Source organism: Eubalaena glacialis, chromosome 1 (assembly GCF_028564815.1).
Source record: "Eubalaena glacialis isolate mEubGla1 chromosome 1, mEubGla1.1.hap2.+ XY, whole genome shotgun sequence".
NCBI classification, from domain to species: domain Eukaryota; kingdom Metazoa; phylum Chordata; class Mammalia; order Artiodactyla; family Balaenidae; genus Eubalaena; species Eubalaena glacialis.
In genome coordinates, this window is record NC_083716.1 from 22,963,622 (window position 1) to 22,989,777 (window position 26,156).

The window sequence follows — 26,156 nt, forward strand, 5'->3', positions numbered from 1 at the left end:
TCGTGTAGGACAGTAAATTGTCTATACCTGGATGTTTTCAATCAGTGGTTAGCTGACTATTGCTTGTGACAACCATGGAAGACTTTTCTGAATTCAGTGCAAGAATGGAGTCACTGGTATTGCCGTCTGTGGCTTTGTGAACCTAGCGATAAGAGAGACTTTTTCCTTTACCAGGATTAAGCTAGTTTAAACTGGAAAAGTACTGAGACATTGAGAAGTTAAATATACTCGGAGTACCACAGTGTTCTTTCTGGAGCATTAGTTAAGCAGAAAGCTAGCTTGTGGGTCCAGTGATGCCCTTGCTTTGTTCTGGTTTTGACATTCAGATGAGGTTGAAATATGACTGAGGATGAGTAGGTGGTAACTCCCTTGATCATGTCCATCTCACTTTCTGTTACTTTTTTTCCTTCTTCTGTATAAAATTTATTTACATGCTTTTGGTTTAGAGAAAGCATTTGCTAAATGTGTATATCAGTGTTAAATAATTGAAAGTTCGCCAGCATAAGAACCAGACATTCATTTAACAATATTAGCCGCGTAGCGATTATCGGTCACGTATCTGATCATCAAAATATCAGTGATTGGGCTGAAATACTGTGTACATACACATCACATATCTTAGAAAAAGGAAGTCATCTGTCATGCTACCATGACAGGAGCATTCTCTAAATAAATAGTACTGGTAGGCCTGGCAAACTGGCTGCCAGAGCTCAGACCGATAACCCAAGGCTGTTCCTCTCTTGTTGGTAAAGAAGGCAAACCAAGAGTCAGTTCTTTATCTCTCCGGGCTCAGCCAGAGGGAAGGCAGAGCTTCAGTCACATGAGGGCTCACAAGGAATTCTGGGGGGACCTCCCCAGCCCTGACTTCTGTTTCAGTCAGTGTAACATTGTTACAATGACAAAAATATTTTATCTCTGTCCTACCTTTCAGGATTGACATCCTGAAATGCATTCACATGGAAAAGTTCCATGGAGAGTGTGTCATTCAACACATCCCTCTTTCTGAAACCTGACTGCTTCTCCTTCACTCACTGTATTCAAGGAGGATCCGTATGGGGAGTTAACTTTTTATCTTAGTGGTTTGACTTCGGCCTTACCAAACAGTCATTCTTTGGCAGAGAGCAAATTTATTTTCACATAGAAAACCAAAGAGAAAAAGTAAGTCCCAATTCCCTGATTTCTTCTGGAAACCTTTGTTCCTTTGGGAATCTTTTCTACAAGGTTGCAACATAAGCTAGTCTTTTGCTGTTGGCATTGTCATGTGTTGTTTTCTTCTCAATTTTAAGCTTGACTAGGGTGAAAAGAACACAGGGTAAGGAAATCAATTAAGTTTCCCCCTTCCCCCATCTCTCACTCCCTTTAGTCTTGGCCCAATTCCTGCATTCATTTTTGATTGGAATCTGGTGCTCATCCCACTAACTAGAATGTAATCGGAGAAGTGGGAAATGCATCATGAATGAGGCCATCGTAAGGTTACCTGCTCAAATGGAATTTCTGTAACTGCATGATTTCTGAAAATATTTTGGAAGGATCGCCATAATCTTATTGGTTTCTACTAGTAGCTAGAGCTTCGATGATTCTTCTTGACTATAGCATCATGAAAGGTGGTTGTCACTGCATGTTCTCTCTTGGCTTGGCTCTCCCCTGCACAGCCCTCTACCAGATGACCTTGCCTGTTATTCTTCAGCATTTGTAAAATAATTTCCTTAAATGAACACTGGGTGTCCTGTAGGCAGCGTTCCTGAAGTCTTCCTACCTATGCTGTGTTGCATCAGCACCAAATCCAGCTGGTATGGGCAGAATTCTAGGTGCCAGCTGCCTGGTGACAGGCCCCTGAGCAAGCCTAATTCTCCTTCCCCAATCCTCGTGTGCCAGTATCTCACTTCCATTACACAGATGGGCCAGTTCATACTAATGCTCACTGATTGCCACTTGCGATTTATCTGTGCGTGTGGAGGTGCAATTTGTTGCCATCCTCTGCACCCAGGTTCATCTTTCAGAAGCCAAGAATATCAGGCCACTCAGAGGCTCCTGGAGGTAAGAATGCAAGGAGGCTGAGAAAAGTCTTTGACTATTTTCAAACTAGAGAGAAGATTTAAAGCAACTGGCAGCATTAACGGCGTAGGACGGAGCTTTTCCTTGGGGGAATGCTTGCAGCAGTCCTGAAGGACATTTCCTTTCCTGCTATGACTTTGAAGCATATGGCTCATGCACAGAGAGACCTGGCTCAGCTCTCCTTGGTAGATCCAGATGTCTTGGAAGAGCACCCCAAAGACATCACTAGGAATGAGGATTATGCCACATGTGGGTGCCTTAAACTCTTCAGTGAAACTTGACATTGAGGACTAGACTTCCACCATTATAGCTTTCTCTGGGCCAACCACAATCAGTACTGTGTCTCCCCCTAATGAGAACAACATCTACTCTCCCAGCTTAAAGGTGTTTAATGGGAATTATTGGGCATTGAGCTTTCCTCTTTACACATGCACCCCTGTGGCCTCCAAGCTAGCATTTCTCAAAATGGCTTCTGTAGAATGTTTTCATGGGTAATTGATAGATATTCCATGGAAAAAAAAGATTCCATTTTTGGAAAGACATTGATTCAGTGAATGCCTGTTTTTTGACTAATTGACCAGGGTAGAAGTTGGCTGTGGACTGACGTGCAATTGTTGTCAGTAATGTTGCTATCTACTGAAAGGTTTCTCTTGGCTCTTTCCCCAACAGTGACTATGGTTATGAGCGACACAGCAATGGTCAGTGCCTGCCAGCCTTTTGGTTCAATCCATCTTCTCTGTCGAAGGACTGCAGCTTGGGACAGAGTTACCTCAATAGTACTGGGTGAGTGTCTGAAGCAGTGGCCTTAGGAGGTCAACTTCTACTGCTTTTCAGCCTGTGTTAAACTTACCGAATTACTTCTGATCAAAGGCCAGGCCTATTTCATTACAGCACTGATTTACTTGCTTTTGTTCATTTTAATAATGTAGCACAAATTTGCACTAATAATGCAAATTTCATCTGAGAATAAGACCCCAGTTGCAAACAAAGAAACGAAACAGGTTCCTTGGATGAAGGTGGCAATGATGATAATATATACATATCTTCATTTTTTGATACTTTATTTCAGAACTAGTTAATCACATGAGCCTACCTTTTACCTTCACGACATCCCTGTGTGGAAGGCCGAACAAATATTTCCCATGTGCATTTCCTGTTTTATAGATGTGGAAACTTGAGGCAGAAAAGAAGCTCATTGACTTTTCAAGAGTATACTAGTGTTAGTAGGAATGTGTTTCATTTTCTCTCTGTCCAGTCTTGACACATTGAAGGCATGCATTCTGATCTTTATAAATCTGGAATCAGAATGTAAATTTTGTGTTTAATGATCTGTGTTGTGGGGTTTATCCAATATTATTTAAGAAATACCATAAAAGGGAAACCATTCTGTGACTTTCCCACAATTGTAACTGATATTTATGGACTTAGAAAATAGTGTGTGGAACTTATTTGGATTCTAATTCAGAAAAACTATTAAAAGACATTTTTGAGCCGTATGGGGAAATGGACTATGGTCTGGTGATTAGTGATGTATTAATCAGGGTTTTCCAGAGATATGTTTTTCTATCTCCAATTGGAGATTATATATATATATATATATATATATATATATATATATATATATATATATATATATAAAGAGATTTGTTATAAGGAATGGGAGCACCTAGCTATGGAGGTGGGCAAGTCCAAATCCTGACATCTGCAGGGTGAGAGTTGGCAAGCTGGAGACCCAGGAGAACAGATGGTTTGTTTCCAGTCCCAGTCTGTACGCTGATGGTGAGCCAGGAAAGCTGATGGTGTAGTTCCTGTCTGAAGGCCAGCAGGGTCAAAATGCAGGAAGAGTTGATGTATCCATCTGAGTATGAAGGCAGGAAGAAAGCCACTGTCCAGTTTGAAGGCAGTCAGGCAGGACAAATTTTCTCTTATTCAGAAGAGGGTTAGCATTTTTGTTTTATTTAGGCCTTCAACTGATTGGAAGAGGTCCACCCACATTAGGGAGGGCAATCTGTTTTACTCAGTCTACTGATTTAAATGTTAATCTCATCCAAAACCACCCTCAGAGAAACACCCAGGATAATGTTTGGCCAAATATCTGGCCATCCTGAGGCCCATGCAAGTTGACACATAAAATTGACCATCACAGGTGATATCAGGTTATATCTAAATCTAAATATTTCTATTATATTAACTAAATATATTATATATTTAGGTGTCATAATGATATTTTGGTTAGGCTAAAAAAAGAAACCTTATCTTTTAGAGATACATGATGTATGGCATTTGTTTTAAAATATTAGAAAAAAGGGATAGGTTTAGTAAATTTTGAAGATAAGTTAATGAGGGCATGGGTATTTATGATACTGTTTTCTCTCATTTGTGCATATTTGAGAATTCTGATATTGAAAAGTTAAAAAGAGAGGAAAGGAAGGAAGGAAGGGAAGGAGGGAGGGAGGGAGAGAGTAGGTACCTCACCAATAGACCAGCATTACTTGACAGTTGCCCTTCTCATTTCTTACGCGAGCTGCAATACAGAGGAGAGGATGTTCATGTTTCCATTTATGTAATTCTGTATTTGAAATTTTAAAAGTTTTTTTAATTTAAAAAAATTACCAGAATAATATATACTACTCTCAGAGCATCTCACCCTAAGGGATTTTTGTTGAGTTATCACATCTGCAGGTTTCATCCGTTCCATTCAAACTTCTTGCAAAAGGAGGGAAAAAACATAGACACATACATCAAATATTCTTATCTCTGATTGAATAAATAAATAAGCTGTGATTTATTTGAAGAGAAACACAAAATCTGAGAAAAATACAAATAACATTTTTACAGCAATGGGTCGGTGAGGTCTTCAGCATCTAGCATCATGGGAGAAATTGAAAAGGGCTGGTGAAATAACTAAACTTAATGGTGAAGAAATGCCAAAGACAGGAGTTTTATCACTTGCATGTACCAGCATGTTTTGACATTGTAAAGGGCATTAGGAGCCCCTGAAGCTAATTTCAGAAATGATTTTTTTTTCACTCTCAGTCAGGGGAGTTATACTCTTCTCTCTTCGGTATTAATGAGAGGAGGCTGAAGTACAGAGGGGTCTAATTGTTCCAGATGCTACTCAAATCACTGTAATAAGGCAGAATAAAGGCTGATGACCCCTCACTTTTCAGTTTATTGAGAATATATATGTATTTTAATTTTATAATTATATACATATATTTACACACACACACATTTTTCAGCTACCCCTAAATAGGTTTCACCATTCCTTTGGTAAACTCAGTATGTGAAACCCAAATAAATCCTAACCCACATAAAATAAAACATCAGAGATGAATAATTTATAATATTCTATTCAATGGGAGTTTTCATCTATGCCCTATAAAACTAAAATTTCAATTAAAAAAGTGGTTCAGAGTAGAGAGGAGGGGGAGGAACCAAGATGGCAGAGTAGAAGGACATGCTCTCACTCCCTCTTACGAGAACACCAGAATCACAACTAGCTGCTGGACAATCATCAACAGGAAGACACTGGAACTCACCAAAAAAGATACCCCACATCCAAAGACAAAGGAGAAGCCGCAATGAGAAGGTAGGAGGGGCGCAATCAGAGTAAAATCAAATCCCATAACTGGTGGGTGGGTGACTTACAGATTGGCAAACACTTATACCACAGAAGTCCACCCACTGTAGTGAAGGTTCTGAACCCCACGTCAGGCTTCCCAACCTGGGGGTCCGGCAACGGGAGGAGGAATTCCTAGAGAATCAGACTTTGAAGCCTAGTGGGAATTGATTGCAGGACTTCGACAGGACTGGGGGAAACAGACACCCCACTCTTGGAGGGCGCACACAAAATAGTGTGCGCATCGGGACCCAGGGGAAGGAGCAGTGACTCCGGGGGAGACTGAACCAGACCTACCTGCGAGTGTTGGAAGGTCTTCTGCAGAGGCAGGGGGTGGCTCTGTTTCACTGTGGGGACAAGGACACTGGCAGCAGAAGTTCTGGGAAGTACTCCTTGGCGTGAGCCCTCCCAGAGTCCATCATTAGCCCCACCAAAGAGCCCAGGTAGGATCCAGTGTTGGGTTGCCTCAGGCAAAACAACCAACAGGGAGGGAACCCAGCCCCACCCATCAACAGTCAAGTGGATTAAAGTTTTACGGAGCTCTGACCGCCACAGCAACAGTCAGCTCTACCCACCACCAGAGCCTCCCATCAAGCCTCTTAGATAGCCTCAACCACCAGAGGGCAGACAGCAGAAGCAAGAAAAACTACAATCCTGCAGCCTATGGAACAAAAACCACATTCACAGAAAGATAGACAAGATGAAAAGGCAGAGGGCTATATACCAGATGAAGGAACAAGAAAAACCCCCAGAAAAACAACTAAATGAAGTGGACATAGGCAACCTTCCAGAAAAAGAATTCAGAATAATGATAGTGAAGATGATCCAGGACCTCGGAATAAGAATGGAGGCAAAGATTGAGAAGATGCAAGAAATGATTAACAAAAACCTAGAAGAATTAAAGAACAAACAAACAGAGATGACCAATACAATAACTGAAATGAAAACTGTACTAGAAGGAATCAATAGCAGAATAACTGAGGCAGAAGAACGGATAAGTGACCTGGAAGACAGAATGGTGGAATTCACTGCTGCGGAACAGACTAAAGAAAAAAAAATGAAAAGAAATGAAGACAGCCTAAGAGACCTCTGGGACAACATTAAACACAACAACATTCGCATTATAGGGGTCCCAGAAGGAGAAGAGAGAGAGAAAGGACCAGAGAAAATATTTGAAGAGATTGTAGTCGAAAACTTCCCTAACATGGGAAAGGAAATAGCCACCCAAGTCCAGGAAGCGCAGAGAGTCCCATACAGGATAAACCCAAGGAGAAACATGCCAAGACACATAGTAATCAAATTGGCAAAAATTAAAGACAAAGAAAAATCATTGAAAGCAGCAAGGGAAAAATGACAAATAACATACAAGGGAACTCCCATAAGGTTAACAGCTAATTTCTCAGCAGAAACTCTACAAGCCAGAAGGGAGTGGCATGATATACTTAAAGTGATGAAAGGGAAGAACTTACAACCAAGATTACTCTACCCGGCAAGGATCTCATTTAGATTTGATGGAGAAATCAAAAGCTTTACAGACAAGCAAAAGCTAAGAGAATTCAGCACCACCAAACCAGCTCTACAGCAAATGCTAAAGGAACTTCTCTAAGTGGGAAACACAAGAGAAGAAAAGGACCTACAAAAACAAACCCAAAACAATTAAGAAAATGGTCATAGGAACATATATATCGATAATTACCTGAAACGTGAATGGATTAAATGCTCCAACCAAAAGACGCAGGCTTGCTGAATGGATACAAAAACAAGACCCATATATATGCTGTCTACAAGAAACCCACTTTAGACCTAAGGACACATACAGACTGAAAGTGAGGGGATGGAAAAAGATATTCCATGCAAATGGAAATCAAAAGAAAGCTGGAGTAGCTATACTCATATCAGATAAAATAGACTTTAAAATAAAGAATGTTACAAGAGACAAGGAAGGACACTACATAATGATCAAGGGATCAATCCAAGAAGAAGATATAACAATTATAAATATATATGCACCCAACATAGGAGCACCTCAATACATAAGGCAACTGCTAACAGCTATAAAAGAGGAAATCGACAGTAACACAATAATAGTGGGGGACTTTAACACCTCACTTTCACCAATGGACAGATCATCCAAAATGAAAATAAATAAGGAAACAGAAGCTTTAAATGACACAATAGACCAGATAGATTTCATTGATATTTATAGGACATTCCATCCAAAAACAGCAGATTACACGTTCTTCTCAAGTGCGCATGGAACATTCTCCAGGATAGATCACATCTTGGGTCACAAATCAAGCCTCAGTAAATTTAAGAAAATTGAAATCATATCAAGCATCTTTTCTGACCACAACGCTATGAGATTAGAAATGAATTACAGGGGAAAAAGCGTAAAAAACACAAACACATGGAGGCTAAACAATACGTTACTAAATAACCAAGGGATCACTGAAGAAATCAAAGAGGAAATCAAAAAATACCTAGAGACAAATGACAATGAAAACACGACAATCCAAAACCTATGGGGTGCAGCAAAAGCAGTTCTAAGAGGGAAGTTTATAGCTCTACAAGCCTACCTAAAGAAACAAGAAAAATCTCAAGTAAACAATCTAACCTTACACCTAAAGCAACTAGAGAAGAACAAACAAAACCCAAAGTTAGCAGAAGGAAAGAAATCATAAAGATCAGAGTGAAAATAAATGAAATAGAAACAAAGAAAACAATAGCAAAGATCAACAAAACTAAAAGCTGGTTCTTTGAGAAGATAAACAAAATTGATAAGCCATTAGCCAGACTCATCAAGAAAAAGAGGGAGAGGACTCAAATCAATAAAATTAGAAATGAAAAAGGAGAAGTTACAACAGACACTGCAGAAATACAAAGCATCCTAAGAGACTACTACAAGCAACTCTATGCCAATAAAATGGGCAACCTGGAAGAAATGGACACATTCTTAGAAAGGTATAACCTTCCAAGACTGAACCAGGAAGAAACAGAAAATATGAACAGACCAATCACAAGTAATGAAATTGAAACTGTGATTAAAAATCTTCCAACAAACAAAAGTCCAGGACCAGATGGCTTCACAGGTGAATTCTATCAAACATTTAGAGAAGAGCTAACACCCATCCTTCTCAAACTCTTCCAAAAACTTGCAGAGGAAGGAACACTCCCAAACTCATTCTATGAGGCCACCATCACCCTGATACCAAAACCAGACAAAGATACTACAAAAAAAGAAAATTACAGACCAATATCACTGATGAATATAGATGCAGAAATCCTCAACAAAATACTAGCAAACAGAATCCAACAACACATTAAAAGGATCATACACCATGATAAAGTGGGATTTATCCCAGGGATGCAAGGATTCTTCAATATATGCAAATCAATCAATGTGATACACCATATTAACAAATTGAAGAATAAAAACCATATGATCATCTCAATAGATGCAGAAAAAGCTTTTGACAAAATTCAACACCCATTTATGATACAAACTCTCCAGAAAGTGGGCATAGAGGGAACCTACCTCAACATAATAAAGGCCATATACGACAAACCCACAGCAAACATCATTCTCGACGGTGAAAAACTGAAAACATTTCCTCTAAGATCAGGAATGAGACAAGGATGTCCACTCTCACCACTATTATTCAACATAGTTTTGGAAGTCCTAGCCACAGCAATCAGAGAAGAAAAAGAAATAAAAGGAATACAAATAGGAAAAGAAGGAGTAAAACTGTCACTGTTTGCAGATGACATGATACTATACATAGAGAATCCTAAAACTGCCACCAGAAAACTACTAGAGCTAATTCATGAATTTGGTAAAGTTGCAGGATACAAAATTAATGCACAGAAATCTCTTGCATTCCTATACACTAATGATGAAAAATCTGAAAGAGAAATTATGGAAACACTCCCATTTACCATTGCAACAAAAAGAATAAAATACCTAGGAATAAACCTACCTAGGGAGACAAAAGACCTATATGCAGAAAACTATAAGACACTGATGAAAGAAATTAAAGATGATACCAACAGGTAGAGAGATATACCATGTTCTTGGATTGGAAGAATCAATATTGTGAAAATAACTATACTACCCAAAGCAATCTACAGATTCAATGCAATCCCTATCAAATTACCAATGGCATTTGTTACAGAACTAGAACAAATCATCTTAAAATTTGTATGGAGACACAAAAGACCCCGAATAGCCAAAGCAGTCTTGAGGGAAAAAAACGGAGCTGGAGGAATCAGACTCCCTGACTTCAGACTATACTACAAAGCTACAGTAATCAAGACAATATGGTACTGGCACAAAAACAGAAACATAGATCAATGGAACAAGATAGAAAGCCCAGAGATAAACCCACGCACCTATGGTCAACTAATCTATGACAAAGGAGGCAAAGATATACAATGGAGAAAAGACAGTCTCTTCAATAAGTGGTGCTGGGAAAACTGGACAGCTACATGTAAAAGAATGAAATTAGAATACTCTCTAACACCATACACAAAAATAAACTCAAAATGGATTAGAGACCTAAATGTAAGACTGGACACTTATAAAACTCTTAGAGGAAAACATAGGAAGTACACTCTTTGACATAAATCACAGCAAGATCTTTTTTGATCCACCTCCTAGAGTAATGGAAATAAAAACAAACATAAACAAATGGGACCTAATGAAACTTCAAAGCTTTTGCAAAGCAAAGGAAACCATAAACAAGACCAAAAGACAAACCTCAGAATGGGAGAAAATATTTGCAAACAAATCAATGGACAAAGGATTAATCTCCAAAATATATAAACAGCTCATGCAGCTCAATATTAAAGAAACAAACAACCCAATCCAAAAATGGGCAGAAGACCTAAATAGACATTTCTCCAAAGAAGACATACAGACGGCCATGAAGCACATGAAAAGATGCTCAACATCACTAATTATTCGAGAAATGCAAATCGAAACTATCAAACATATCACCTCACACCAGTTAGAATGGGCATCATCAGAAAATCTACAAACAACAAATGCTGGAGAGGGTGTGGAGAAAAGGGAACCCTCTTGCACTGTTGGTGGGAATGTAAATTGATACACCACTACTGAGAACAATATGGAGGTTCCTTAAAAAACTAAAAATAGAATTACCATATGACCCAGCAATCCCACTACTGGGCATATACCCAGAGAAAACTGTAATTCAAAAAGACACATGCACCCCAATGTTCATTGCAGCACTATTTACAATAGCCAGGTCATGGAAGCAACCTAAATGCCCATCGACAGACGAATGGATAAAGAAGTTGTGGTACATATATACAATGAAATATTACTCAGCCATAAAAAGGAACGAAATTGAGTCATTTGTTGAGACGTGGATGGATCTAGAGACTGTCATACAGAGTGAAGTAAGTCAGAAAGAGAAAAACAAATATTGTATATTAACGCATATTATGTGGAATCTAGAAAAATGGTACAGGTGAACTGGTTTGCAAGGCAGAAATAGAGACACAGATGTAGAAAACAAATGTATGGACACCAAGGGGGGAAAGCTTGGGGGGGGGCGGGGCGGGGTGGTGGGATGAACTGGGAGATTGGGATTGACATGTATACAGTGATGTGTATAAAATTGATGACTGATTAAAAAAAAAAAAAAAAGTGGTTCAGCAATATGTGTCCAGGTATATAAATGTTTGTCAGTGCAGTTATGTTTGTTAATCACACAATCACAAACATTACTTCCTAGGGCTCCACCTCCACTCTCAGAAGGTTGTTCCTATCAGTGGGCATTACCTGAGAGCATCTGACCCTAAGGGATTTTTCTTGAGTTATCACATCTGCTGGTTTCATCCATTCCATTTAAACCTTCTGCAGAAAAGCATCAGCATCAGTGAGCAAGTTTGTGTAAAAGGAACATATGATTAATACCAGTCATCAGCAGATAGGATGAATGCCCTGCTCTCAAAAGTAAGGGGCTCACAGGTGGAAGAGTGACCACCTGCATAGCACCCTATGGGCTAAGGTCGGGGAGGGGGGTATCAATCATAACCCCACAGATCAACATACTGTCTAAACTACACATTTGCGTCAGGAATAGGAAGACCATTAGCTGGGACAGGGACCTGAAATCACGCTCAAAGAAGGCCCCAATATCATCAAATTCCCATTTGCAGTGTCTGTAGCCAACTCAAGAGCTGGCAAGAGATAAAGTGTAGATGAAATTGAAAAAGAACTTTCTGCCCTTCTGAATACCACTCCAGTCCCTGACCCCAGATCACTTGGCTCTATGTTGATTCAGTGGCATTTCATAAGCACAGATTCAGTAATCTGTTGTAGCTGCTACAATGCTGCCATTAAATATTTAGCTTTTCACTTACAGATGTTTAATTACAAAAAAAATACATGTTTTCTCTGTTTAAAAAGCCAATTTAGATTATCACCCCAATCCTGGCCCCCTTTCCCACACAAGTGTGATCTGTTTGATATGCATGTTTCTAAACACTTTCCTTTGCATTTGTCAGTGAATAATTATGCCAAGAAAAAATATATACAAAATTAATTTGGTTGTTTTTATATGCAGTTTCCTACTAGATGTGTTGTTCTTCTAGTTCCCTTTTTCATTCAAAAACATAACTTAAACATCTTTCCAAGTCAGAGTATATAAGGCTACTCTCCATCTAATTTCTTTTAACTCCCTAGGATTCAAGCACCTGGGATTATGTAGTCATCACTTTCATGGACATTTTGGTCATTTCCTGTTTTGTGCCGCTATAAACAATGCTGCAGTTAGCATTCTCATAACATAATAATTGTTACTAAAACCCTACAACAATAATTAGAGTCTCTTTTGGCAATTGAAGGTCTTTCTGATAGCTCCTAAAGCAAATTCCACCCAGTCAGCTGATTACTTCTTAGAGCTGAGTATCCAGGCATTGCCACATATCTCCCCCATTAAGGGTTGAAACACCAGCTTCCTGCCCACGCACTGCCTGTGAGTCCCACACATGAGAGATTCAGTTATATTAACTGCCATCCTCCTTTAAAACACGGACACCGGGCTTCCCTGGTGGCGCAGTGGTTGAGAATCTGCCTGCCAATGCAGGGCACACGGGTTCGAGCCCTGGTCTGGGAAGATCCCACATGCCGCGGAGCAACTAGGCCCGTGAGCCACAACTACTACTGAGCCTGCGCGTCTGGAGCCTGTGCTCCGCAACGAGAGGCCGCGACAGTGAGAGGCCCGCGCGCCGCAATGAAGAGTGGCCCCCGCTCGCCGCAACGGGAGAGAGCCCTCGCACAGAAACGAAGACCCAAAACACAGACCAAAAAAAAAAAAAAAAAAACCACGGACACCAATGGATTCTGTAAGGGAACACTGAGAGGAAGGGCAAGCAGGATTTCCCAAATTAAGAAGGTGTGAAGCAGGTTATTGTAGGCAAAGGAACAAGAGATGATCCAGGTGAAAAGGCCATGCTGGTAGTTTTCTCAAGGACAAACCCTGACGTTTGTGCATGGAAGTCTGTAGAGTTAAGGAGCCACTGGACCCCGTGAGTCCCTCCAATGCCTGTTTTAAGCCATCCACGAGCATCTCGGGTTGTCAGCACAGAATCCGTGTTAGCTTCAGGCTGGGATGAAGTGCAGAGGAATCACAAGGGCAGGGTTGGTTTGAGAGTTCTTGCCTCCCTAGATTTCACTCACCAGGCACCTCACTTGCCTCACCCAGTCCCTTACAGCAGGGAACAGACTGCAGCCATGCCATCAGAACTTGAGTTGAACAGGTCTACTAAACAATCGTCCCTTGTCAATCAAGCTTCACAAGCAAATCTGCCAGTAGCACCTTTCTGCGAGTTGACTTGAAAGCCTGCAGGTAAACCTTCCTTTTATTTTTTGTTAAGGCCTCACTTTGTAAATGGTTATGGTTGCTCTCACGGTTAGTTTATTACCCTGTATATATAAACAGTGTTCTCAGGTTCACTCACTTCACTGTGATGGAAACATTCTAGCATTGGTTATTATTATTCCCAATAGAAATGCTATTTCAAGGAGATGCCACAATTGTTACCAGCTTCACTGTGTAGAAGTGAACAGGTGTGCAGTTTTTGTTTCAGTTCTTAACAAGGTCTTAGAAAAGAGAGTTGGAATTAGTATTGAAATGGGTACAGAATGTCCCTCCAGGTGGCTGTAGCCACCAGTCCTTAGGGCTTGGTCCAGTGGTCTCAAGTGTCCAATGTCCACACCACAGGACAGCGTGTGGGCATGCTTCTACCACGTTCTCCCTGCCTCTTTTCACCCTTTCCTTCATGCCTTCCACAAGCCATTCCAAGGAAAGCAAGGAGGCTGGTAATGGGGCCTCAGCCTGTTATGGGTACAGAGTGAACTTAAAGGGGGGATGTGTTGTTTGGTGAAGAATAGAGTTATTTTAGAATGAAACAAATGAAGAGTCTTAATCCAATCTCTGCCATTTACCTTTATCTTTAGCAAGTGACTTCCTTTCTTTGAGATTTAGTTTCGTAACCTATAAAATTTTGCTATTTGCTTTTGGAGGTTGATTAAATATGATACCGTATATGAAGCATGCAGCATAGTGCCTAGCAGATAGTAGTCACTTTACAAAATGCAGATGCCATCACCAGCATCTGGACTTTTGGAGTGAAGGGCTCCTCTGGAGTGAAGGTAAAAAGAGGGGGAAAACTTCCTTTTATTGTGTATCTATAGTCCAGACATTTATTTCATACTTAATAGTCATGACAGTACTGAGATGTAGGACACATTTAACCTAAGCCCTTGTTTGGTCATCGGTAAAAGTGAAATAATAGCTTGTGTAGGCTCATAAAGTCACATAATTAGTAACCACTGTACATCAAAACACATGTCTGCCCCCAGTACCACTCAAGGCAGATAACACATTTACCTGATTAGTAAACGAGTCCCTTTTCTTCAAATAAAATGAAATCAGTATTCATTTGTATATCATCTGGCATTTAGTGCTGAAATAACCAAAAATTCATTCCTCTGTTTCTCCATCGATGACTATAAATATCTCAGTTTGCACATACAGAAGCCCAAGCTTATTTAGTTGTACTTATATATGGTTAAATCTTGTTTATACTGTTTTGGATCCAGGGAACATGATACAAATTTAAGTTGCCAAATTAACTAGGATGTTGCTTGTTTCATGCCAACCGTAAAATATTCTGTAAATGTAAATTAAAGTGGACATTGGGCTGGTTTATTCGAAGAAGCCAAGATAATCTTCTGAAGGGACAGATTTCTTTTTGCTATTAAGCCAGAGATATTTCTAGATGTGTTTATTAAAAAGTGGGTATGGAAATTTTTGTGGGTAGAGTTTCTTTAGAGGAGCCATTAATCCCTCCTGAAAGAATGTAAATGTACAGGGACAGTTCTTATTGATCCTCAGGGTTAGTTTCTCAATATTCAATGGGAATATTTACTCAGGAAGTTAAAAAAAAAGATTTTAAAATAGCATTAATTCAGTATCTATATAAAAATACTTAGTGGGTCCAGGAAAAAATATATACACATAAAGTATAGCAAAATAGCAATCTCCATACTGTCAACATACATTTAGAATGTTTTAAAAATGCTTTCTATATAAAGCAGAAACTAATACACCATTGTAAAGCTATTATACTCTAATAAAGGTGTTAAAAAAATAAATAAATGAAAATGCTTTCTATAAACATATTCCTTTCTACATCAGCTATGAAAACATTTAGACATTGGTTATCCTGCCACTGCGCTCTGGGGTTGCTATTTCCAGGGTCTCTGGGGGCTGTGGTCATTTCCCAGGTGATCCCATTTCTGATCCTGATGGGGATCTTGATGTTCAGTCTGATTTATTCAGCAAGATTTGTCAATGTGCATCACAGAGAATAACTGGTCCTAAAAGTGGTGCATGTGTTTCAAGTCCACAGAAAGGAAATCACTTGCATTGTTTATAGACCCAGCACTGCAAGGGCTCAAGTAACTGTTTTCTTGGACCTCACCCGTGCAGTCTCACAGCAAACGCTCCATAACTGTCTGTTGCTGCAAAGTTGATTTTTCAGAATATCTTTCTTAGATGCATTTTCCCATATTTTTATGGGATGGCATTAGGGTTGGAAATGAAGAAGGTGTATGTGGAGATCTGGTTCCTCACATCGCTGTCCTTGCCCACATCTATGGTATTAGCAATAATGATCCTCATCCGTGTGGTATGGCATCATGGCAGGAGGGTTCCAAACTCAGTCCCAAGGCCCATAACCACTACTTGCCCCCTGTGTGAGCTTGGCAAGCCCTCTAAACTGCATCTCCTTTTTTTCTCATGTGCAAACAGAGGGATTGTGTTGGATGATCTTTGAGATCCCTTCAGGTTCTGACATGTCCATGACCGATTTGAAATGATTCAGTATTAGGATTCCTTGGACTGCAGATACTTAAAAGTAGGGAAATTTTCCTTCCATAAATTTGTTGTACAACTAGTTGACTCTAGCAGTGGATTCCATGAGCCATTCTCGTGATTTTTGATGCTGTCATTTAGTTTAACTTGGCCATATGTCTCACTTCATCAAGTTGGCATTCAGAATGAAGTTACATTCTATTTACTTTTCAAATTAAATGACTTGTGCTTCCATCCTACTTAATTCAAGAGAAGTTTTCTCCCCTCAACCTAGTCTTCTATCTGATGAGAGTCCCCTAATCCCGAGGTCTGCTTACTCAGTTTAAGGGGAAAGTCCTGAGAGCTATTGCCTTGAGGAGAGAAACTTTGAGAACCTGCTTAGTCAGCCATGGAACCCTATTCTTTCTGAGTGTTGGGGTTATGGCTGCTACATAGGATTATTGTTGAAATATGAGCACATTGGGTCTAGAAAGATTTTAAGTGTTAGCCATACACTGTCCCCAGAACCAGCTCCCTTCTCTGTCCCCAGGGCTTGCCCCATTTCTCGTTTCAAGTTAAGTGTCATTGTAACAAGGCGGTTTTCCCTTGAAAACAAAGACACATAGTACAAGCCAAGAAATTAAACTATTTAAATTCTTCTCGTGTGCACAAATGAGGGTCAACAGAGCTCAGTGACAACAAGGCCTACCTTGGCTATAAGAAAACCTAGAGTTCTAGCTCTTTCTTGGTCATTACATGTAACAACTACTGTGAAAAAAGAGGAGACATCATAGGAAAACATAATTTCTACACTGATTTTTAATGAATGAATAGAAGCTTGACAGAGTAAAGACCATCCCAGGCAGAATGAACAACACAGGCAGAAGAAGACATGTAGACTTCAACCTGGCCTGAGCTCAGGAAGCATGTCAGGCAGTGGAAAGAGCTAAAGCTAAAAAAAAAATGCATTGAGGACAGATCATGGAGCTCTCCTTTAAACCTGAACTTTACCCTTTATGGATAAGCCATAGGCAGTTTTGAATGATTTTAAGGAAGGAATTGATGTGGTCTGATTTGATCTTAAGATAATCTTGGCAGTAAGAGCATGGCTTCTATTTTCAGGGAACTTGCTGTATAAGAGTAAGCTAATATTTAAAACTTTAAATACTAACTTTTTACTACATTTTGATATTTTAATATTTATTAAGGTCTTGCAATGTGCCAGATTCTTTGCTAAGTCCTTTTGAATGCATTATCTCATTTAATCCTCCCAAGAACTTTAGGGAAAGATTCTGTAATTATCCCTATTTTACAGGCAGAGAACCCAAACATTAGAGTCTGGATAAATTGCCCAAGTTTATCTAATGAGTAAGAGCCTGCATTTAAACTCAGACTATTTGGTTACACAACACTAGTTTTAACCACCAGGGCAGTGATCTTTAATCCTGGCTGCACACTAGAATCACCAGGGGAACTTAAAAACAAAAACACACTGATGCCCAGAATTCTCAATTAAACCATAATTTCTGGGGGCAGGGTCTTGACATCACATACAGGGTTGTGGTTGACTAAACTAGACTATATTGTCAACTTAGCATACACTGAATAGTCATAAACGTCTATATCAAACATCTGTACCATAAACATCTGTACAAAATCATAAATTAAAAAAAACCTGCTGAATAGCAAAATCACAGGATATGAAGACTGCCAATGTTCTTTCCAGTTTTACTCTCACAAAGAAAAACTATGGCCTTCCTCTTTTTTTTAAGACTGGCAGGCAGCCAGAAGGAAAATCAAAGAGGGTAGGGGTAAAAAGGAAAAGGTGACAGAGGAGCATCAAGAAAGAAAGGAAGGAATAGAATAGCTGAAACTGGGGTTGTTGAAGTAACAAGACACTATCTACAGATGAACAGTCGGTAATATCAAAGGTATATTTGCAGAATGTTTCCTTTCAGTAATTGTACAAAGACTCCCTTGCCATTACAAAGCATTTTTATTCTTGGCAGATTGAAGAATGTTTTACCAACTAAATGCATCCCAGTAATATTCAGAGCTTAGGTCCAACATAATCATAAGTTGCCTTGTTATTACAGAGGTAAGCAGCCCCATTTAATAACATACTAAATGTATTATTCATTTATGTAACTCAGACCCAGGGATTGCTGCTGGGATGAAAATTGAACCATTCTGTAATGCAGGTGTGTGTTTACTTGAGTAAATGAACTCTGTATTTCTGCACAGTTTTCTTCCAAATTTCGGGGACTGGTCTGGTAGGGCTAATGTGATGCCATTTTCATCCAGGAAATAAAATGGTTTCAGAATGGTTTTTAATGAGCATTTTAAAAAAATTACCAACAGTCTTCTCTGTGGCAGAATCCCAGAGGGATGGATTCGTGCTTTGGGTTTAAGCAGGACTCCTGCTGCTGCAGGATTCAGGAAAGCCTGTGGCGATGATTGGTCAGAACAGCAACAAACAAAAGGAATGTACTCTAGCTGATGATTCCACTGGTGATGGTGGGCCCGTGCCTCCATAGCTGCTCACCAAGATAGAGTCACAGGTGTGCTTGGATGCTAAGTGATTAAAAATTATAACCTGCCCTTAATTTGCATAGTGCCTTGCCTCTGAAACACGCAGGGAGTTTCTGATGCACGTTTCTGATACACGCAGTGAGTTTAACTCACTGGGATGCCATAATTACCGTGTGACATTGCTGGTCATTTTCTGCTACCATTGCTGGTAACAGAATGTCACCATTTTCCAGTGTCTGCACGGTATTTTTCTTCTTTCCCATCTGCCCTTATTTTCTTTCACATCAGCGTACAGTCATAAGCATCTACAATGGACTTTTCAAAATATCAGATGGGGTGATGTTCAGGATGCTCAGACATGACAGTGACCAATCAGAATGAGTAGGGATCTTAGTGCAGGAGCAGGGTTTGGAAGGCTTCCTGGTGTTTTAGGTATTAACCCATTTGCTTCTGGATTGCCAGGAGAAGCAGGGACTCCAAGGATAGGGGTCAACATAGCTGGGTTGGTGGGTGAAATGTTTGAAGGGTTTGGGGTGGTGGTAAGACCCAAGTGTTAGGCAGATATTTCCACATTTAACCTCGTACAGTCATCCCAGTGTGAACCTCCTGATTATCAGCCTTGCATGTCTGGGGCACAAGGATGCTCTCAAGGAGCTTAAAGTTCACAGTCACACACAGGAAGAAAATCATAAAAGGCATAAATGACTCCTATGAAGTAAATCATAAGGATTCCTATAAGAGCTTAGAGGACAGATATCTCACTCCATTTAAAGAGCCAGTACAGTGCAGTGGTAAAGAGTACACGTATTCTAGAGACAAATTATCTAGGGTCCTAGCTGTGTAGTCTTGAGAAAACTAGTTAAGTTCTATGAATCTTAATTTCATCTGTATATTGGGAATAATAATACCTTCCTTATTAGGGATATTCTGAAGGCAAATCATGTTAAGAACTTAGTGCAATGACTAGAGCATATTAAGCACTCTCTAAATATGACCTTCTTATGATTTTACTATCATAGTCAGGAAAAGACAGGAGGTAAGCTGCCACTTGAAGTGTGGATAAGGGAGATTGCTTCAAGATGGCAGAGTAGAAGGACATGCTCTCACTCCCTCTTGCGAGAGCACCAGAATCACAACTAACTCCTGACCAATCATCGACAAGAAGAGACTGGAACTCACCAAAAAAGATACCCCGTATCCAAAGACAAAGGAGAAGCCACAGTGAGATGGTAGGAGGGGCGCAATCACAATAAAATCAAATCCCATAACTGCTGGGTGGCTGACTCACAAACTGGAGAACACTAATACCACAGAAGTCCACCCACTGGAGTAAAGGTTCTGAGCCCTACGTCAGGCTTCCCAACCTGGGGGTCCGGCAACGGGAGGAGGAATTCCTAGAGAATGAGACCTTGAAGGCTAGCGGGATTTGATTGCAGGACTTCGACAGGACTGGGGGAAACAAAGACTCCACTCTTGGAGGGCACACACAAAGTAGTGTGCGCATTGGGACCCAGGGGAAGGAGCAATGACCCCATAGGAGACTGAACTAGACCTACCTGCTAGTGTTGGAGGGTCTACTGCAGAGGCGGGGGGTGACTGTGTCTCACCGTGAGAACAAGGACACTGGCAGCAGAAGTTCTGGGAAGTACTCCTTGGCGTGAGCCCTCCCAGAGTCCGCCATTAGCCCCACCAAAGAGCCCAGGTAGGCTCCAGTGTTGGGTAGCCTCAGTCCAAACAACCAACAAGGAGGGAACCCAGCCCCACCCATCATCAGACAAGTGGATTAAAGTTTTACTGAGCTCTGCCCACCAGAGCAACAGCCATCTCCCATCAGGAAACTTGCTCAAGCCTCTTAGATAGCCTCATCCACCAGAGGACAGACAGCAGAAGCAAGAAAACTACAGTCCTGCAGCCTGTGGAACAAAAACCACATTCACAGAGAGATAGACAAGATGAAAAGGCAGAGGGCTATGTACCAGATGAAGGAACAAGATAAAGCCCCAGAAAAACAACTAAATGAAGTGGAGATAGGCAAACTTCCAGAAAAAGAATTCAGAATAATGATAGTGAAGATGATCCAGGACCTCAGAAAAAGAATGGAGGCAAAGATAGAGAAGATGCAAGAAATGTTTAACAAACACCTAGAAGAATTAAAGAACAAACAAACAGAAATGAACAATACAATAACGGAAATGAAAAATACACTAGAAGGAATCAATAGGAGGATAACTGAGGCAGAAGAACAGATAAGTGACCTGGAAGACAGAATGGTGGAATTCGCTGCTGCAGAACAGAGTAAAGAAAAAAGAATGAAAAGAAATGAAGACAGCCTAGGAGACCTCTGGGACAACATTAAATGCAACAACATTCACATTATAGGGGTCCCAGAAGGAGAAGAGAGAGAGAAAGGACCAGAGAAAATATTTGAAGAGATTATAGTCGAAAACTTCCCTAACATGGGAAAGGAAATAGCCACCCAAATCCAGGAAGTGCACAGAGTCCCATACAGGATAAACCCAAGGAGAAACATGCCAAGACACATAGTAATCAAATTGGCAAAAATTAAAGACAAAGAAAAATCATTGAAAGCAACAAGGGAAAAATGACAAATAACATACAAGGGAACTCCCATAAGGTTAACAGCTGATTTCTCAGCAGAAACTCTACAAGCCAGAAGGGAGTGGCATGACGTATTTAAAGTGATGAAAGGGAAGAACCTACAACAAAGATTACTCTACCCAGCAAGGATCACATTCAGATTCAATAGAGAAATTAAAAGCCTTACAGACAAGCAAAAGCTAAGAGGATTCAGCACCACCAAACCAGCTCTACAACAAATGCTAAAGGAACTTTTCTAAGTAGGAAACACAAGAGAAGAAAAGGACCTACAAAAACAAACCCAAAACAATTAAGAAAATGTTAATAGGGACATACATATCAATAATTATCTTAAATATGAATGGATTAAATGCTCCAACCAAAAGACACAGGCTCGCTGAATGGATACAAAAACAAAACCCATATATATGCTGTCTAGAACAGACCCACTTCAGACCTATGGACACATACAGACTGAAAATGAGGGGATGGAAAAATATATTACATGCAAATGGAAATCAAAAGAAAACTGGAGTAGCAATACTCATATCAGATAAAATAGACTTTAAAATAAAGAATGTTGCAAGAGACAAGGAAGGACACTACATAATGATCAAGGGATCAGTCCAAGAAGATGATATAACAATTCTAAATATATATGCACCAAAAATAGGAACACCTCAATACATAAGGCAACTGCTAACAGCTATAAAAGAGGAAATCGACAGTAACAATAATAGTGGGGAACTTTAACACCTCACTTACACCAATGGACAGATCATCCAAACAGAAAATTAATAAGGAAACACAAGCTTTAAATGACACAATAGACCAGACAGATTTAATTGAAATTTATAGGACATTCCATCCAAAAACAGCAGATTACACTTTCTTCACAAGTGCTCACGGAACATTGTCCAGGATAGATCACATCTTGGATCACAAATCAAGCCTCAGTAAATTTTAGAAAATTGAAATCATATCAAGCATCTTTTCTGACTACAATGCTATGAGATTAGAAATCAATTACAGGGAAAAAAACGTAAAAAACACAAACAAATGGAGGCTAAACAATACGTTACTAAATAGCCAAGAGATCACTGAAGAAATCAGAGAGGAAATCAAAAAATCCCTGGAGACAAATGACAATGAAAACACGACGATGCAAAACCTATGGGATGCAGCAAAAGCAGTTCTAAGAAGGAAGTTTATAACAATACAAGCCTACCTCAAGAAACAAGAATAATCTCAAATAAACAATCTAACCTTACACCTAAAAGAACTAGAGAAGGAAGAACAAACAAAACCCAAAGTTAGCAGAAGGAAAGAAATCATAAAGATCAGAGCAGAAATAAATGAAATAGAAACAAAGAAAACAATAGCAAAGATCAATAAAACTAAAAGCTAGTTCTTTGAGAAGATAAACAAGATAGATAAACCATTAGCCAGACTCATCAAGAAAAAAAGGGAGAAGACTCAAATCAATAGAATTACAAATGAAAAAGGAGAAGTAACAACTGACACTGCAGAAATACAAAGGATCATGAGGGATTACTACAAGCAACTATATGCCAATAAAATGGACAGCCTGGAAGAAATGGACAAATTCTTAGAAAAGCACGACCTTCTGAGACTGAACCAGGAAGAAATAGAAAATATAAACAGACCAATCACAAGCACTGAAATTGAGACTACAATTAAAAATCTTCCAACAAAAAAAAGCCCAGGACCAGATGGCTTCACAGGCAAATTCTCTGAAACATTTAGAAAAGAGTTAACACCTATCCTTCTCAAACTCTTCCAAAATATAGCAGAGGGAGGAATACTCCCAAACTCATTCTATGAGGCCACCATCACCCTGATACCAAAGCCAGACAAAGATGTCACAAAGAAAGAAAACTACAGACCAATATCACTGGTGGACATAGATGCAAAAATCCTCAACAAAATACTAGCAAACAGAATCCAACAACACATTAAACGGATCATACAGCATGATCAAGTGAGATTTATCCCAGGGATGCAAGGATTCTTCAATATACGCAAATCAATCAATGTGATACACCATATTAACAAACTGAAGATTAAAAACCATATGATCATCTCAATAGATGCAGAAAAAGGTTTTGACAAAATTCAACACCCATTTATGATACAAACTCTCCAGAAAGTGGGCATAGGGGGAACCTACCTCAACATAATAAAGGCCATATATGACAAACCCACAGCAAACATCATTCTCAATGGTGAAAAACTGAAAGCATTTCCTCTAAGATCAGGAACTAGACAAGGATGTCCACTCTCACCACTATTATTCAACATAGTTTTGGAAGTCCTACCCATGGCAATCAGAGAAGAAAAAGAAATTTAAAAAATACAAATTGGAAAAGAAAAAGTAAAACTGTCACTGTTTGCAGATGACATGATAATATACATAGAGAATCCTAAAGATGCCGCCAGAAAACTACTAGAGCTAATCAATGAATTTGGTAAAGCTGCACGATACAAAATTATTGCACAGTAATCTCTTGCATTCCTACACACTAATGATGAAAAATCTGAAAGAGAAATTAAGGAAACACTCCCATTTACCATTGCAACAAAAAGAATAAAATACCTAAGAATAAACCTACCTAGGGAGACAAAAGACCTGTATGTAGAAAACTATAAGACACTGATGAAAGAAATTAAAGATGATACCAACAGATGGAGAAATATACCATGTTCTTGGATTGGAAGAATCAATATTGTGAAAATGACTATACTACCCAAAGCAATCTACAGATTCAATGCAATCCCTATCAAATTACCAATGGCATTTTTTACAGAACTAGAAAAAAAAATCTTAAAATTTGTATGGAGACACAAAAGACCCCGAAGAGCCAAAGCAGTCTTGAGGGGAAAAAAAGAGCTGGAAGAATCAGACTCCCTGACTTCAGACTATACTACAAAGCTATAGTAATCAAGAGAGTATGGTACTGCAATAAAAACAGAAATATAGCTCAATGGAAGATGATAGAAAGCCCAGAGGTAAACCCACGCAGCTATGGTCAACTAATCTATGACAAAGGAGGCAAGGGTATACAATGGAGAAAAGACAGTCTCTTCAATAAGTGGTGCTGGGAAAACTGGACACCTACATGTAAAAGAATGAAATTAGAACACTCCCTAACACCATACACAAAAATAAACTCAAAATGGATTAAAGACCTAAATGTAAGACCGGACACTATAAAACTCTTAGAGGAGAACATAGGATAAACACTCTTTGACATAAATCACACCAAGATCTTTTTTGTGCCACCTCCTAGAGTAATGGAAATAAAAACAAAAATAAACAAATGGGATCTAATGAAACTTAAAAGCTTTTGCAAAGCAAAGGAAACTACAAACAAGATGAAAAGACAACCCTCAGAATGGGAGAAAATATTTGCAGATGAATCAACAGACAAAGGATTAATCTCCCAAATATATAAACAGCTCATGCAGCTCAATATTAAAAAAACAAACAACCCAATCCAAAAATGGGCAGAAGACCTAAATAGACATTTCTCCAAAGAAGACGTACAGATGACCAAGAAGCACATGAAAAGATGCTCAACATCACTAATTATTAGAGAAATGCAAATCAAAACTACAATGAGGTATCACCTCACACCATTTAGAAGGGGCATCATCAGAAAATCTACAAACAACAAATGCTGGAGAGGGTGTGGAGAAAATCGAACCCTCTTGCACTGTTGGTGGGAATGTAAATTGATACAGCCACTATGGAGAACAGTATGGAGATTCCTTAAAAAACTAAAAATAGAATTACCATATGACCCAGCAATCCCACTACTGGGCATATACGCAGAGAAAACCATGATTCAAAAAGAGACATGCACCCCAATGTTCATTGCAGCACTGTTTACAATAGCCAGGTCATGGAAGCAACCTAAATGCCCATCAACAGACAAATGGATAAAGAAGATGTGGTACATATATACAATGGAATATTTCTCAGCCATGAAATGGAACAAAATTGGGTCATTTGTAGAGACGTGGATGAATCTAGATACTGTCATACAGAGTGAAGTAAGTCAGAAAGAGAAAAACAAATATCGTACATTAATACATATATGTGAAACCTAGAAAAATGGTACAGATGAACCGGTTTTCAGGGCAGAAATTGAGACACAGATGTAGAGAGCAAACGTATGGACATCAAGGGAGAAAGCAGCAAGGGGGGTGAGTAGTGGTGTGATGAATTGGGAGATTGGGAATGACATATATACACTAATATATGTAAAATGGATAACTAATAAGAACCTGCTGTATAAAAAAATAAATAAAATAAAATTCAAAAATTCAAAAAATAAAATAAAATAAAGTGTGGGTAAGTTTTAGGCAGCTGATAAGGCATACAGGAGGACATGGAAGCAGAAAGAACAAAAGAAAAGAAGTACTTTCAAGAGTATGGAAAAGAGAAGTTTGGCAGAATGAGCTAGTTGGGAAGAAAGATTCCAGAAAAGTAAAACAAAGGCTTCATTCGCAAGATCAGAGGATTTGTGACTTGTCCTAAAGAAAGTGGAATCCATGAAGGTTGTGAACAGGTAGGATAAATAATAATGTTAAATAAAAATTTTGACTGCATTTCATAAGCACTTGCTAATTGTCAGGGGGGTTTTAAGTGTTCTGTGTACATTAATCCATTTCATCCTTACAACTACCCTGTGAGGTGAGCTTAATTAGTAATTGGCCTTGCAGTGATCCGTAGTGTTCAAAGCGCTTTCCCAGACAGTATTTAATTTTATTTTCTCAACCTTGCTTTTAGGTAGTCATTCTTGAGATTTAGGGACAGAGAAAGGACTTTGGCTAGATTTGAAGGGGTTGGAAAACAATAGCCTGCAGGCCTACACACTACCAGATTTTGTAAATAAAGTTTTATTAGAATCCAGATGCATTCATTCTTTTGTGCA

At 39.3% G+C, this 26,156-nt stretch overlaps 1 protein-coding gene across 5 annotated transcripts in view; it reads left to right on the top strand.

Moving 5' to 3' along the window:
- SORCS1 (sortilin related VPS10 domain containing receptor 1) overlaps window positions 1-26,156 on the top strand; it is a 559,510-nt gene that overhangs the window by 450,516 nt on the left and 82,838 nt on the right. For all 5 annotated transcript variants that reach the window (XR_009701631.1, XM_061197256.1, XM_061197118.1 and 2 more), the window contains one exon: window positions 2,725-2,838. Coding sequence is in view for 4 of the 5 variants with exons in the window: in XM_061197256.1 (XP_061053239.1) it covers window positions 2,725-2,838 (114 nt within the window). In the remaining variant the exon portion in view is untranslated. The remainder of the gene's footprint in view (window positions 1-2,724; window positions 2,839-26,156) is intronic.